An 11,814-nucleotide genomic window follows, 5' to 3' on the forward strand; every position below is an offset into this window, starting at 1 on the left:
GTTGGCATATTGGTTAAATGACAATAAATTAGGGGATGGCAATGGTATGTGAAGTAGTTGGCTGGAAATCTGTAGGGAGCAGACAGCCCTGTGGAAAGGGAAATCCCTCCTCCTTATGACTGTTGAAGTTGTATCACTAAATCCCCACAAGGGAACCGAGCATGTTGTTTCTGTGTTTGCAGGATCCTGACGGCGAACACGCCAGGAGAGCGATGCAGAAGGTCATGGCAGCAGCTGGTGGAATGGGTATTGGTCCAGGCCCGGGCGGCCCTGGCATGATCAATATCCCACCCAGCATCCTCAACAATCCCAACATACCCAACGAGATCATTCATGCCCTACAGGCAGGGAGGCTTGGGAGCACTGTCTTTGTTGCTAATGTAAGTGCTGTGCTGTGTGATCTGTGCACAGAATATCTGTCTTAACTGAGTTAAATCTAACGACTTAGAAGAAAAGCCTTAGACTTTCAGCTCTTCCAATGAAATGGAATTATTCTGTGGCCAGTCTTGTTGATTCTCTGTGCTAGTGAAGTTGTCAATGAAGATGTATCCTATATAGAGTCATAGAATGGTCCAGGTTGAAAAGGACCTTTAAGATCAACTAGTCCAACCATCAACCTAACTCTGATGAAAAACCATCACTAAACCATGTCTCTAAACACTATGTCTACCCATCTTTTAAATCCCTCCAGGGATGGTGCCTCAACCACTTCCCTGGGCAGCCCATTCCAAGGCTTAATAATCCTTTCAGTGTCAAAATTGTTCCTAATATCCAATCTGAACCTCCCCTGGTGCAACTTGAGGCCATTTCTTCTTGTACTATCACCTGTGACTTGGGAGAAGAGACTGCCTCGCTACACCCTCCTTTCAGGGAGTTGGAGAGAGCGAGAAGGTCTCCCTTCAGCCTCCTTTTCTCCAGGCTGAACACCCCCAGCTCCCTCAGCTGCTCCTCATAAGACTCTCCAGACCCCAGCTCCGTTGTGTTACGTATTTTTGAGTAAAAACAAGAACATCATATTAAGCTCTGTAGCATTCTTTATGCTATTTCAATTTTATCCTATCTTCATGAAGACCCTTCGTTTCTTAAGATTGCCGATATCAGGAAAGGAAATGTAAGAACTTTCTCATACTTCCAATATGGCTTGTCTTCCAGTTGGATTACAAAGTTGGTTGGAAGAAGCTGAAAGAAGTCTTCAGCATGGCCGGCGTCGTGGTTCGGGCTGACATATTAGAAGACAAAGATGGCAAAAGTCGTGGGATCGGCACCGTCACTTTCGAGCAAGCTATAGAGGCTGTTCAGGCTATATGTATCCTTGAAGAGTGATGATGGTGAACAGTAGGCAAATGACTTAGTCAAGAAAGCAGGATGAAAATATAAATTGTAATATTGTATGTGAGGATATTGCCATGTCACACTAAGTCAAACCGTTGCGGTGGACAGAAAATGTAAGGAAAACTGAAAAAGAGGAAAAAGTCCATCTTGAGGAAATTATTGCTGTTTGCTGAGGGTCACTAACAAAGTGGATTCTCTTTCGAAAAGAGGAAAAAGTCCATATTGAGGAAATTATTGCTGTTTGAGGGTCACTAACAAAGTGGATTCTCTTTCCTATGTGGATATATGTGTTTCCAGCCCAAACAGTACATTTCTGTCTCTAGGTTGTAGCTAGTATTAAAATGCAATATCTGAGAAAAGATTTGTCTTAAATTGCTGTGATGGAGGGAAAGGAGGAACCTAACAGATACATCAGCAATGTGAGATGGCTTGACTTAGTGTGTTCCTCTGTTCCCTGTGTCCTTACCCCGTGCAGGCGGTGGTTTGCTGTAAAACCATCCACAAAAACCACAACGAAGTGCAAATCCTGTGTGTGTGATCTCTCAGCATGTGGCTGTGTGTGGAAAGGAGGGAAATACTCTTCCCCCCAAGCTTCTCTTTCTGTTTGAATGTTTAATTGCCTTCTGCACGTGCACCTGGTAAGTTCAGCCCTGTGAGAAGAAGGCTTATATGAATTTTACATGATTCATTAGCATGAAATACTTCAAAATTTGGCTATTTATTGATTTCAAAATGTTCAACTTTTATATGTTTTCTCATGTTGTAAATGCCTAAATTTACTGATGAAACACTTAAATACTTAGGCTGACTTGGAGTCATATTTTGAGCAATCTCTTAATGAACTTAAGGTGAACCACAAGAGTATTTTTTAACTCACATTTTAGGCCACTTTTTGAATATTTGGTTATCTGGATTTCAAAGCCTTTTAATTTTGGAGAAAGCAGAAGGATTTTTGCTAATCTGACTGGTTTTGGACTCTGCATCAGACGGTGCTTTAAACTTTTAAGACTTTGTGATTCTAGCACTTGAACAGTGATCCTTAATGAAACAACAGCGATGTTTAATGGGCAGCTGCTGTATGACAGACCGATGCATGTAAAAATGGTAAGGACATTCAAATCCTCCCTGCTTTTTTGAACTGTGATTGTGCTTCTGATTTTGGATGATGTGGTTTCAGGGTTGGGCAGAAATACTGGGAGGGGGAATGTGGGACTTGCCTAAATTCCTAGTGATGTCAACTCATGCCATCGGGGAAGGTTAATTCTGATTTTGCTAAAAAACAATCATAAATACAGTGAAGATTCTTTTTATTTAAAACACAGAAACTTAAACTAAAGCAAAGGCAAGAAATAATTTCTTACTTTTCTTGCAAACTTTAATATATTGAATTGTTTTTAGGATGAACGAGCCTTTCCCAAAGGAGACTTCTTCCCTCCAGAGCGACCCCAACAGCTCCCTCGTAAGTCTCTCCTGCATGACTGAAAATGTTATGTATTTTTTTATTTTGCTGTTCAGCAACTGGGACCCAATCCCAGCCCCAATAAAACTGGTTCATATTTGGAAAGCTGGGATCCAAATGGCCTGAGCAATATCAAAGAGGGAAATAGTAAACAAGATCTGCTCAGTCTTATATATATTTTTGGGGGAGGGGTATTTTTTTTCAGCTCATAGCTAGGAGCTTGTCTATGAACATTATGCCATTTGTGTTCTCAAGGCTTCCACATCTCTCAATTGCAATTCAAAGACTTGATGCCTTGTAAAATTACTGTTAATAGTGGGATTTAATGGCAACATAATTAATCAGTCAAGATGGAAAAGCGTGCCTCCTTTTACCCAATGGTATTCTGGGTATCTAATATTTTTTTTCTTAAATTGGAAGGGCTGAATTGAGGACCTGAGACTCTTCCAGGCCCTCAGGTTTCTAAAGGGGATCTTATTGATGTATATAACAGTACACAGAAACTGAAACAAGGGAGACTCCAGCTCAATATAAAGAAACAAATTACTGGGAGGGTGGATGGCTACTGGAACAACAGGTTGCCTACAGAGGCTGTGGAGTCTCCATCCGTGGAGATACTCAAAAGCCCTCGGGATATGGATCCTGGGCAACCAGCTCTCAATGGCCCTGCTTGAGCCTGGGACTGGAGCAGATGATCTCCAGAGATCCCTTCCAACCTCAGCTGTGCTGTGATGACATCCTGAAAGTAGTGAATGAGACTGGGTTGAAAGGGAAGAGCTGGAGGTGGGAGAACACAGGCTTAATTTGTTTAAATCTAGCAAAAATGTAAAGTGTAGCAGTTAATGTAACTGCCTTAATTCATCCAGTCACTGTTTCCTTAGAAGTGGGAACCAAACCATTGGAACCAAATTGTGCTGCCAACTTGCACAATTTTAGTGGCTGACAATCAATCCATCCCTTAATTAGTTCAGTTTTCTGTGTATCTGTCAAAGCCTTATTCCACAGCAATATAATTCCTGGGGTTTATTGCTGCCTTGACTTTCTCTAGTGGCACGCTTCTTTTTCAAGAGAAAGTCATTGGGTTCCAGTTTAATTATTTTTATATAAAACTCGACGAATACCAATGGAAGCCTGTTTCTTGGCCTTTATTGGGGCAGGGAAGGGGTATCTTGTGTTGCTTTCAAATAAGGTTCAACACTTGCTGTGTTTATTGTGCTGAGCTGTAAATGAGGAAGTCCTCTTCTCATAGGCAAAGAATGCCATTAAGCTGTTGTTTGATGCAAGCAAAAGCAGAGAACTCTTTTTTTTTCTTTTTTTTTTTTTTTCTCCTTCCTGATTGACTATAAGGAAAACACAAGGGCTTTTTCTTCTTTCTTTGGACTGGGGATTCCTTAATTCATTTGGGTACAGGAAGATGCAAAATTATGCCTGGGAATGATATATTTTTGTTTGCTCAGAGAAGAGGCTGGCTGTGTGCTCTGAATTCTATAGGTGGCTATCATAATGATAGGTTGAACTTTGTGGTTAAATTCTTACCTCCAAGGAAGGAACCTTGGCAAAGGTGGAAATAAGCCATTTGTCAATCAAGGGTAATATTGTGCAAAGGTTAGAAGATCTTTAATACTAAATTGCCCACTCTATTCTCCTTAGTTTGAGGAGTTGCACAAAACAAGCAGTGTTCTAGCCAGTTATTTTTCAGGAGTCAGCTTAAAACCAACCAACCAAACAAGTTTTCTCAGTAGTAAGATGGAAAATGGATTATGAGGAAAAAAAATAATATTTGAGAGAGTTTTTAGTATATTTCAAAACACATCAACTCTGAATTTACTATACATTTTCATGCTTTAAGTACACACCCCAAAGTGGGAACACAGCAAGCTTTTTGGAGAATGGAAGTCAATTACTTAAGAATAAAACTTGCTGTTTTGTCAAACTATGGAAAGAAGGCTTTTTTGATATCTGAATATTTTCTTCAGATGGTCTTGGTGGTATTGGCATGGGATTAGGACCTGGAGGTCAACCTATTGATGCAAATCATTTAAACAAAGGCATGGGAATGGGCAACATGGGACCTGGAGGTAAGAAGATTACTCCTATGCTTTTGTTTCATGAGAGCTTTAAGCTGTGTAGAAGGTAGATAGCTTTGTTCTGCCTACACAAAAAAGTTGAAGTGTATTAGGAGTGTTAAAGCCAAATGAGTTTTTGTTGAGCAAAGTAATGAGCTTGATAATGGAAACTTGAATTTAACCAACTACTCCATTTTTTTTTTCACTGTGGTCAAGGCACAGCTCTCATTTTCTGACTCTTGAGCATGAGCAGCAGACACTGCAAATATACATTAAACTTTTAAAACCATCTGTCACTTTTAACACTTATTAGTGGGCTTGCAAATCTTTGTTTAGGACATGTTTAAATAGCACAAGTTTTAAAGAGCCACCTAAAAAGTAGCACACATTCAGCTTTCAATTTATAAATGCCTATGGGTTTTTCCCCTTTGCTGCTTCATTTTCTAGAAGGAATGTTGCGATCTCCTCAGAGTTATCACATGTAAGCTCTTCAAACAGTGGACACGTTGTATGGTCTCTATTTCTACAGCCAATCTAATGGCTGAACTCTTGTAGAATTACACCTGCTACATAAAGCTTTCTCTTTTATTTTGAGGAATGGGAATGGAAGGCATGGGCTTTGGAATGAATAAAATGGGAGGTAAGCTGTGGTTTTTTGACATGTATATAGCTTGGGCTTTCTGAAAGTCATGTAAACTTAGCCATGTATGCTTGGCAGGCATTTATGTTCTTTAAAACCATCAAATTAGTAATAACTTATTCCTTTTTGGGTATTAATAAAACTACTGTAGGTGTATGGGAAGGGGTTAATACCTTAGATAAAACATGACCAATGTTTGTTGTGGGTCTTATTGAAACTGCTCCTTGGTTTAGGAGATATTCTGTGGCCAAATTCTGAGCAAATTGTTTTGTGGATCTGTGATAGAGAGTTGCCTTGATGCCTGTGGAAATGGTCTGTGAGAGTGGCTGATGTGGGTGAAGTGCAGTGTGAAGTTGAAATGTATTGCTAAAGAATTCCTGAAAAATGTTTTCTTTTAGGAATGGAAGGTCCTTTTGGCGGCATGGAAAACATCGGTCGCTTCCCAGCTGGGATGAACATGGGCAGAATGAGCGGTAGGTGCTTCTTGTTTTTTATATATTTTTATTATATTTCTATATATTTATATATAAATATATATATATTTTTATATATTCAACTCCTGACTTGTGTTCTCTGAAAGTGTAACTCTGGAGAGACTCTCTAGACTTGTAAGAGAGCTACCAAGGAGGGTCTAGAGAACAAGTCCTACGGGGGGAGGCTGAGGGAACTGGGCATGTTTAGTTTGGAGAAGAGGAGGCTGAGGGGAGACCTCATTGCCCTCTACAGCTCCTTGAAAGGAAGTTGTAGAGAAGTGGGTGTTGGCCTCTTCTCCCAAGGGAATAATGACAGGAGCAGAGGAAATGGTCTGAAGTTGTGGCAGGGGAGGTTTAGATTAGATATTAGGAAGAATCACTTTACTGAAAGAGTGCTCAGGCACTGGAACAGCCTGCCCAGGGAGGTGGTGGAGTCACCATCCTTAAGAAGTGTGTAGACATGGCTCTTCTGGACATGCTCTAGGGCCTGAGATTGTGGGGGTCTTCTGTGTGGGTATGGCTGGACTCGTTGATCTCAGAGGTCCCTTTCAACCATGAAGATTCTGTGATTCTGTAATTTCCCTCTCCTCAGTTTTTATTGGTAAAACTTAAAAGCTTAGAGCTGACACGGTGGCCACAAGTCACTCGTGGCCTCTGAGCTGCAGAAAATAAGTGATGTGTTGAGGTTGTCTTGGAGGACTCATTTAGAAGGAGATAAACTGTGCTCTATCCGTGTTCACCAGTAAGACTTCTCCAGGGCAAAGTGGTGCCTAAAATACGTTGGTCCATATTGAGAGGAGTCCTTCTTTTTCCTGGGGTATCTTTTTTTTGGTCTTAAAAAGATAAGGAGAATGTAATACAGAACTTGCCTTGCTGTTAGTGCTTTAAAGTGATCACTGTATTAAATTGTTCTTTTGGGACTTATTTAGACGTCATGAAGAAAAGATCAAACCTAACATTTTCAGAGATGGATCGTGCCATGGGTGGAGGATTTGAAAGAGAATTTGGAAGAAATGAAATGGGAATGTCTCGTAGTTTTGGAGAGACTTTGGAGAGAGGAATAGGTAAATAACACTAAGTACTCTTACTACCTGCTTTTCACACCTGAACTGTACATAAAAATTATGTTTTGTTATAGCAAAACAGGTGATATTTTATACATATATTTGCTTTAATACTTTGGTTTTGATTAGACTCCTAAGAGCTGTACAGAAGTTTTGAGGGATATAATAAATAAATAAGCAATAGTATGCATTGAGACACTTCTCAAAAAAGATTAGTAGAAGACTAAAGATAATTTTTTTAGACTGTCAGCTTCTTTGGCAGTTGTCCATTTTTGAAATGTTACTGGTAAGATACTACAATTTTTTTTCAGTGAAAACAAAGTCCTGCTCCTTCTCTTTGCCTGTATAACATTTAGCTTCCTAGCAAGTTGGGGAAATATTGGAATATTTCCACAACGAAGTACTCAAAACTACAGACTTTTTGCAGCAAAGCTGAACCTAAATGTCTCAAAGTAGGCAGACCTCCCTCCCTTCCCAGTTTACAGAATTGATTTTGTTTGCTTCCTGACTAAATCACAACATTTAATAAGCAAGAGTTAGCTCTGCCTGCGTGGGATTAACCCTTTTCTGGAAGACTCCTAAAAAAAAAAATGCACAAACCTGCTAGCTTTCAGCTGAAGAAACACCAAATGTTTATTGCTGTTTTTTCTTCATTTAAAATAATTAAAAAAAAAAAGCCAACTTGCTTGTGCAAGTATAAATGTCGTATAATCTAAACCCATTCTGTGTTATTTAAGGTACTACTGAAACTTGAAATACTGAAGCAGGACGAGAGCTGTTTGTAAATGTCATTGCTTCAGTTTTCTTGAGCATAGGCTTGACTTAGGGCTATATATCTTGTTTCTCTTCATTAAGTATACATAAATAATTGAAATATAGGCTTCCTTCAAGGCTTTCCCCCCCTCAGATAGGTATTAAATTCAATATTTTTTTTTCTACAGGGCTGCAGTGCTAAATTTGATTTGACAGATAAGCTAAGATCTTTCACATAACAGCAAAATGTCCTAAACTGTTCCTTTTTATGGGAACTAGAAGTCCCTGTCACAGAGTCAGGACAACTCAGCCAAGGGATTATGAGAAGCAAATATAGAAACCCTCTTCTTACTTGTGTTTTATGGCACAGGCAACCTTTTTGTATTTCTTTCCATGTTAAAAGGCCAAGCGTGTGTTGTGACTTTATCAGGGCCATTCTGCTGTGCTGCTCAGGTGGAATTTGTATCCTTTTCTTGGAGATCTGGCAATAAGAAAGCTCTTAGGTTTGGGAAGCTTTTCTTACAAAAGTCTTTCCCTGGCTTGGCAGAAGCAATCTGAGTTGTGAGGTGAGGATGATGTGACTTCAGTCCTCTTCCAAGCAATCTGGATTTGAGCTGCAATTTCAGTTACTAAATTATTATTACTATTATTGCAATGTAATCCCCAGCGTACTGCACAGGACAGCCAGCAGCTAAGATTATATTTAAAATACTACTTTTATTACCACCTAATCTGCCCCTGGGCTTCAGTATGCCTTCAAAATTTTCTCCTCTGTTTATTTTGGAAGGCTTTATTTGCGTGTACGGAAGTTAAGCTCCTTAGTGAAGGGATAAACGTTTCTCCATCCCAACTTTAGTATGTGGTTGGAGATGAGCAGTCCCCTGAATCATGTGTTGTAGTCCTGATCATCTGTGTAATCGCAGAATCACAGAATTGTAGGGGTTGGCAGGGCCCTCTGGAGATCATCTCCCCCAACCCCCTGCCAGAGCAGGTCCCACAGGAATGTGTCCAGGTGGGGTTTGAATGTCTCCAGAGAAGGAGACCCCACCACCTCTCTGGGCAGCCTCTTCCAGGGCTCTGCCACCCTCACAGGAAAGAAGTTCCTCCTCAGGTTTAGGTGGAACTTCTTATATTCAAGTTTGTGCCCATTTCCTCTTGTCCTGTCCCTGGGCACCACTGAAAAAAGCCTGGCCCCATCCTCCTGACCCCCACCCTTTAAGTATTTATGGGTGTTGATCAGATCCCCCCTCAGCCTTCTCTTCTCCAGACTAAAAAGCCCCAAGTCCCTCAGCCTTTCCTCATAAGGGAGATGCTCCAGACCCCTCATCATCTTCGTAGCCCTCTACTGTCCCCTGTCCAGCAGTTCCCTGTCCTTCTGGAACTGGGGAGCCCAGAACTGGTCCCAGTGCTCCAGATGGGGCAGATGGGGATGATGGTCTCCCTCCACCTGCTGGCCACGCTCTTCTTGATGCACCCCAGGATGGCCCTCTTGGCTGCAGGGGCACATCAATTCTTTTTAGTATCTGAAATAAAAACTTTCCTTCATATTCTATGGGGATGATGGTCTCCCTCCACCTGCTGGCCACGCTCTTCTTGGTATGATAGTCTCCCTCCATCTGCTGGCCATGCTCTTCTTGATGCACTCCAGGATGGCCCTCTTGGCCGCAGGGGCACATCAACTCTTTTTAGTATCTGAAATAAAAACTTTCCTTCATATTCTACAGCAGCAAAGCACACAGTGTGCAGTTGCTTTTCTGAATGATGATAAAGTTCAAAGCATTTAAGTCATGAAAGCATGAATTAGGGTTTTTTTCATGGTCGCTGTATGATTCCTGATAATCTCTGTGTTGTGTTGCAGGTGGTGGAAATGCCAGCATTCCTGGGATTGAGAGGATGGCACCTGGCATTGATCGTATGGGCTCGGGAATAGAAAGAATACCCTCTGGGATGGGACACGGGATGGAAAGAGTAGGGTCAGAAATAGACAGGATGGGGCTTGTTTTGGATCGGATGAGCTCCAACGTGGAGAGAATGGGGTCAGGGATCGATCGAATGGCCCCTCTGGGCATAGATCACATCGCTCCTAACATCGAGAGGATGGGCCCCGCTATCGAGAGGATGGGCTCTGGCATTGAGAGGATGGGCTCTGGCATAGGCTTCGGTATCGAGAGGATGGGCGCCGCCATCGACCGCGTCGGCACCACCATGGACAGGATGGGGTCAGGTGTAGAACGTATGGGCTCTGGCATGGAGAGGATGGGGATAGGGATGGAGAGGATGGTCCCTGCTGGAATGGGAACTGGAATGGGGCAGGTGATAGAGAGGATGCCAGCTGGTTTGGATCGTATAGGTGCCACCCCTATGGAAAGGATAGGGATAGATCGTATGGGCGCTGCTGGCATGGAGAGGATGGGCTTGGAGCGCATCGGAGCCACTAATATGGAGAGAATGGGTCCTGCTATGGGGCAGGGCATGGGAGCAGGCATAGATCGAATGGGACTTGCAATGGGAAGCAATTTTGAAAGAACGATGGACATGGAACGTGGAAACTTTGCAGGCAATTTTGCAGGCTCCCTTGGAGGAACTGGAGGACCTGCAGCTGGGGTGGCCAGAAAAGCCTGTCAGATATTTGTGAGAAACGTGAGTAGCCTTCTTCCTCCCTCCCCTTCCTCCTGAAATTAATCGGTACTGATGTGGTGATCTCATCTGTGCTCGATGGACTTACTCAGAATATCTAATATTGGGAAATATTAGGTGCTGCCAAAGGTGGAGTGAGTTAGAATCATAGAATTGCCCAGGCCAGAAGGGACCTCCAAGGGTCATCTAGTCCGACCCCCCCGCAGTCAGCAGGGACACCCCCAACTAGACCAGGTTGCCCAGGGCCGCCTCCAGCCTCGCCTTGAATATCTCCAGGGAAGGGGCCTCAACCCCCTCCCTGGGCAACCTGTTCCAGTGCTCCACCACCCTCACAGTGAAGAACCCTCTCCTCATCTCCAATCTAAATCTGCTCCCCTCCAGCTTGAAGCCATTGCCCCTCGTCCTGTCACTGCAGGCCTTTCTAAACAGGTTCTCCCCAGCCTTCCTGTAGGCTCCCTTCAGGTACTGGAAGGCCGCTATTAGGTCTCCCTGGAGCCTCCTCTTCTCCAGGCTGAACAACCCCAGCTCCCTCAGCCTGTCCTTGTAGCAGAGGTGCTCCATCCCCCTGATCATCCTTGTGGCCCTCCTCTGGACCCTCTCCATCAGGTCCATGTCCTTCTTATATTGGCTTATATTATTAGATTGGCTTTTCCTTAACAGGAGAGCTCTCTGCATCTGTAAATGATGCTGCTGAACAGTGGCTGGCCCGGGGTGGAAAATGGGTTCTGAAGAGTTGGCAGTGCTTGTGAGTTCTTCAGCAGATCCCCAGTAATGGTGTGTTCTTCTCTTTTCACAGCTGCCTTTTGATTTTACATGGAAAATGCTGAAAGATAAATTTAATGAATGTGGTAAGTTGCTTTATCACTTGTGATTACCCTGACACTTGAATATGAATTAAACCAGTAACTCTGGATCTGTATGTCCCCGATACAAGTATCTTAACTAAAATTCATTCAGACTTACTGAAATACTAGATCTTGATGTTGAGAAGTGTTGTGAGGATGTTTGCCATCCCTGCTGTACTAGTGAGAGTTCTGTGGTGTTGAAAAGAAATAAATGCCTGGCCATTTGATAACCCAGTTATCAACTGGGTTATACCTGTGGTTTTTCTAAGCTTCTGTTCCCTTCTGCATCTCAGGTGCTGGGTTTATCATGTGGGTAGCCACTCTGGAGATAGGAATAGAGATATGAAAGTGCTGAGAACTGCTGAAAAGCACCTGCAGAGATTCTTTGTAGCTAAATGAACATCATTGTCTGGGAAAACTGTCCTTTTCAGGCTGGATATTAGGAAAAATTTTGTCACTGAAAGGGTTCTCAGCCCTTGGAATGGGCTGCCCAGGGAGGTGGTTGAGGCCCCATCCCTGGAGGTGTTCAAAAGCCGGGTTGATGT

The 11,814-nt window shown here is 42.6% G+C and overlaps 1 protein-coding gene across 8 annotated transcripts in view; it reads left to right on the forward strand.

Moving 5' to 3' along the window:
- HNRNPM (heterogeneous nuclear ribonucleoprotein M) overlaps positions 1–11,814 on the forward strand; it is a 38,205-nt gene that overhangs the window by 15,263 nt on the left and 11,128 nt on the right. For 4 of the 8 annotated variants that reach the window (XM_014949672.1, XM_014949675.1, XM_014949679.1 and 1 more), the window contains 10 exons: positions 183–380; positions 1,153–1,306; positions 2,387–2,436; positions 2,731–2,791; positions 4,768–4,869; positions 5,453–5,497; positions 5,896–5,970; positions 6,900–7,034; positions 9,646–10,427; positions 11,221–11,272. In XM_014949672.1, the coding sequence (XP_014805158.1) occupies positions 183–380; positions 1,153–1,306; positions 2,387–2,436; positions 2,731–2,791; positions 4,768–4,869; positions 5,453–5,497; positions 5,896–5,970; positions 6,900–7,034; positions 9,646–10,427; positions 11,221–11,272 (1,654 nt within the window). The remainder of the gene's footprint in view (positions 1–182; positions 381–1,152; positions 1,307–2,386; positions 2,437–2,730; positions 2,792–4,767; positions 4,870–5,452; positions 5,498–5,895; positions 5,971–6,899; positions 7,035–9,645; positions 10,428–11,220; positions 11,273–11,814) is intronic. The other 4 variants (XM_014949676.1, XM_014949677.1, XM_014949678.1 and 1 more) reach the window with 3 other exon arrangements.

This window comes from Calidris pugnax, unplaced genomic scaffold, assembly GCF_001431845.1.
Source record: "Calidris pugnax isolate Ruff unplaced genomic scaffold, ASM143184v1 scaffold173, whole genome shotgun sequence".
Classification (NCBI taxonomy): Eukaryota; Metazoa; Chordata; class Aves; order Charadriiformes; family Scolopacidae; genus Calidris; species Calidris pugnax.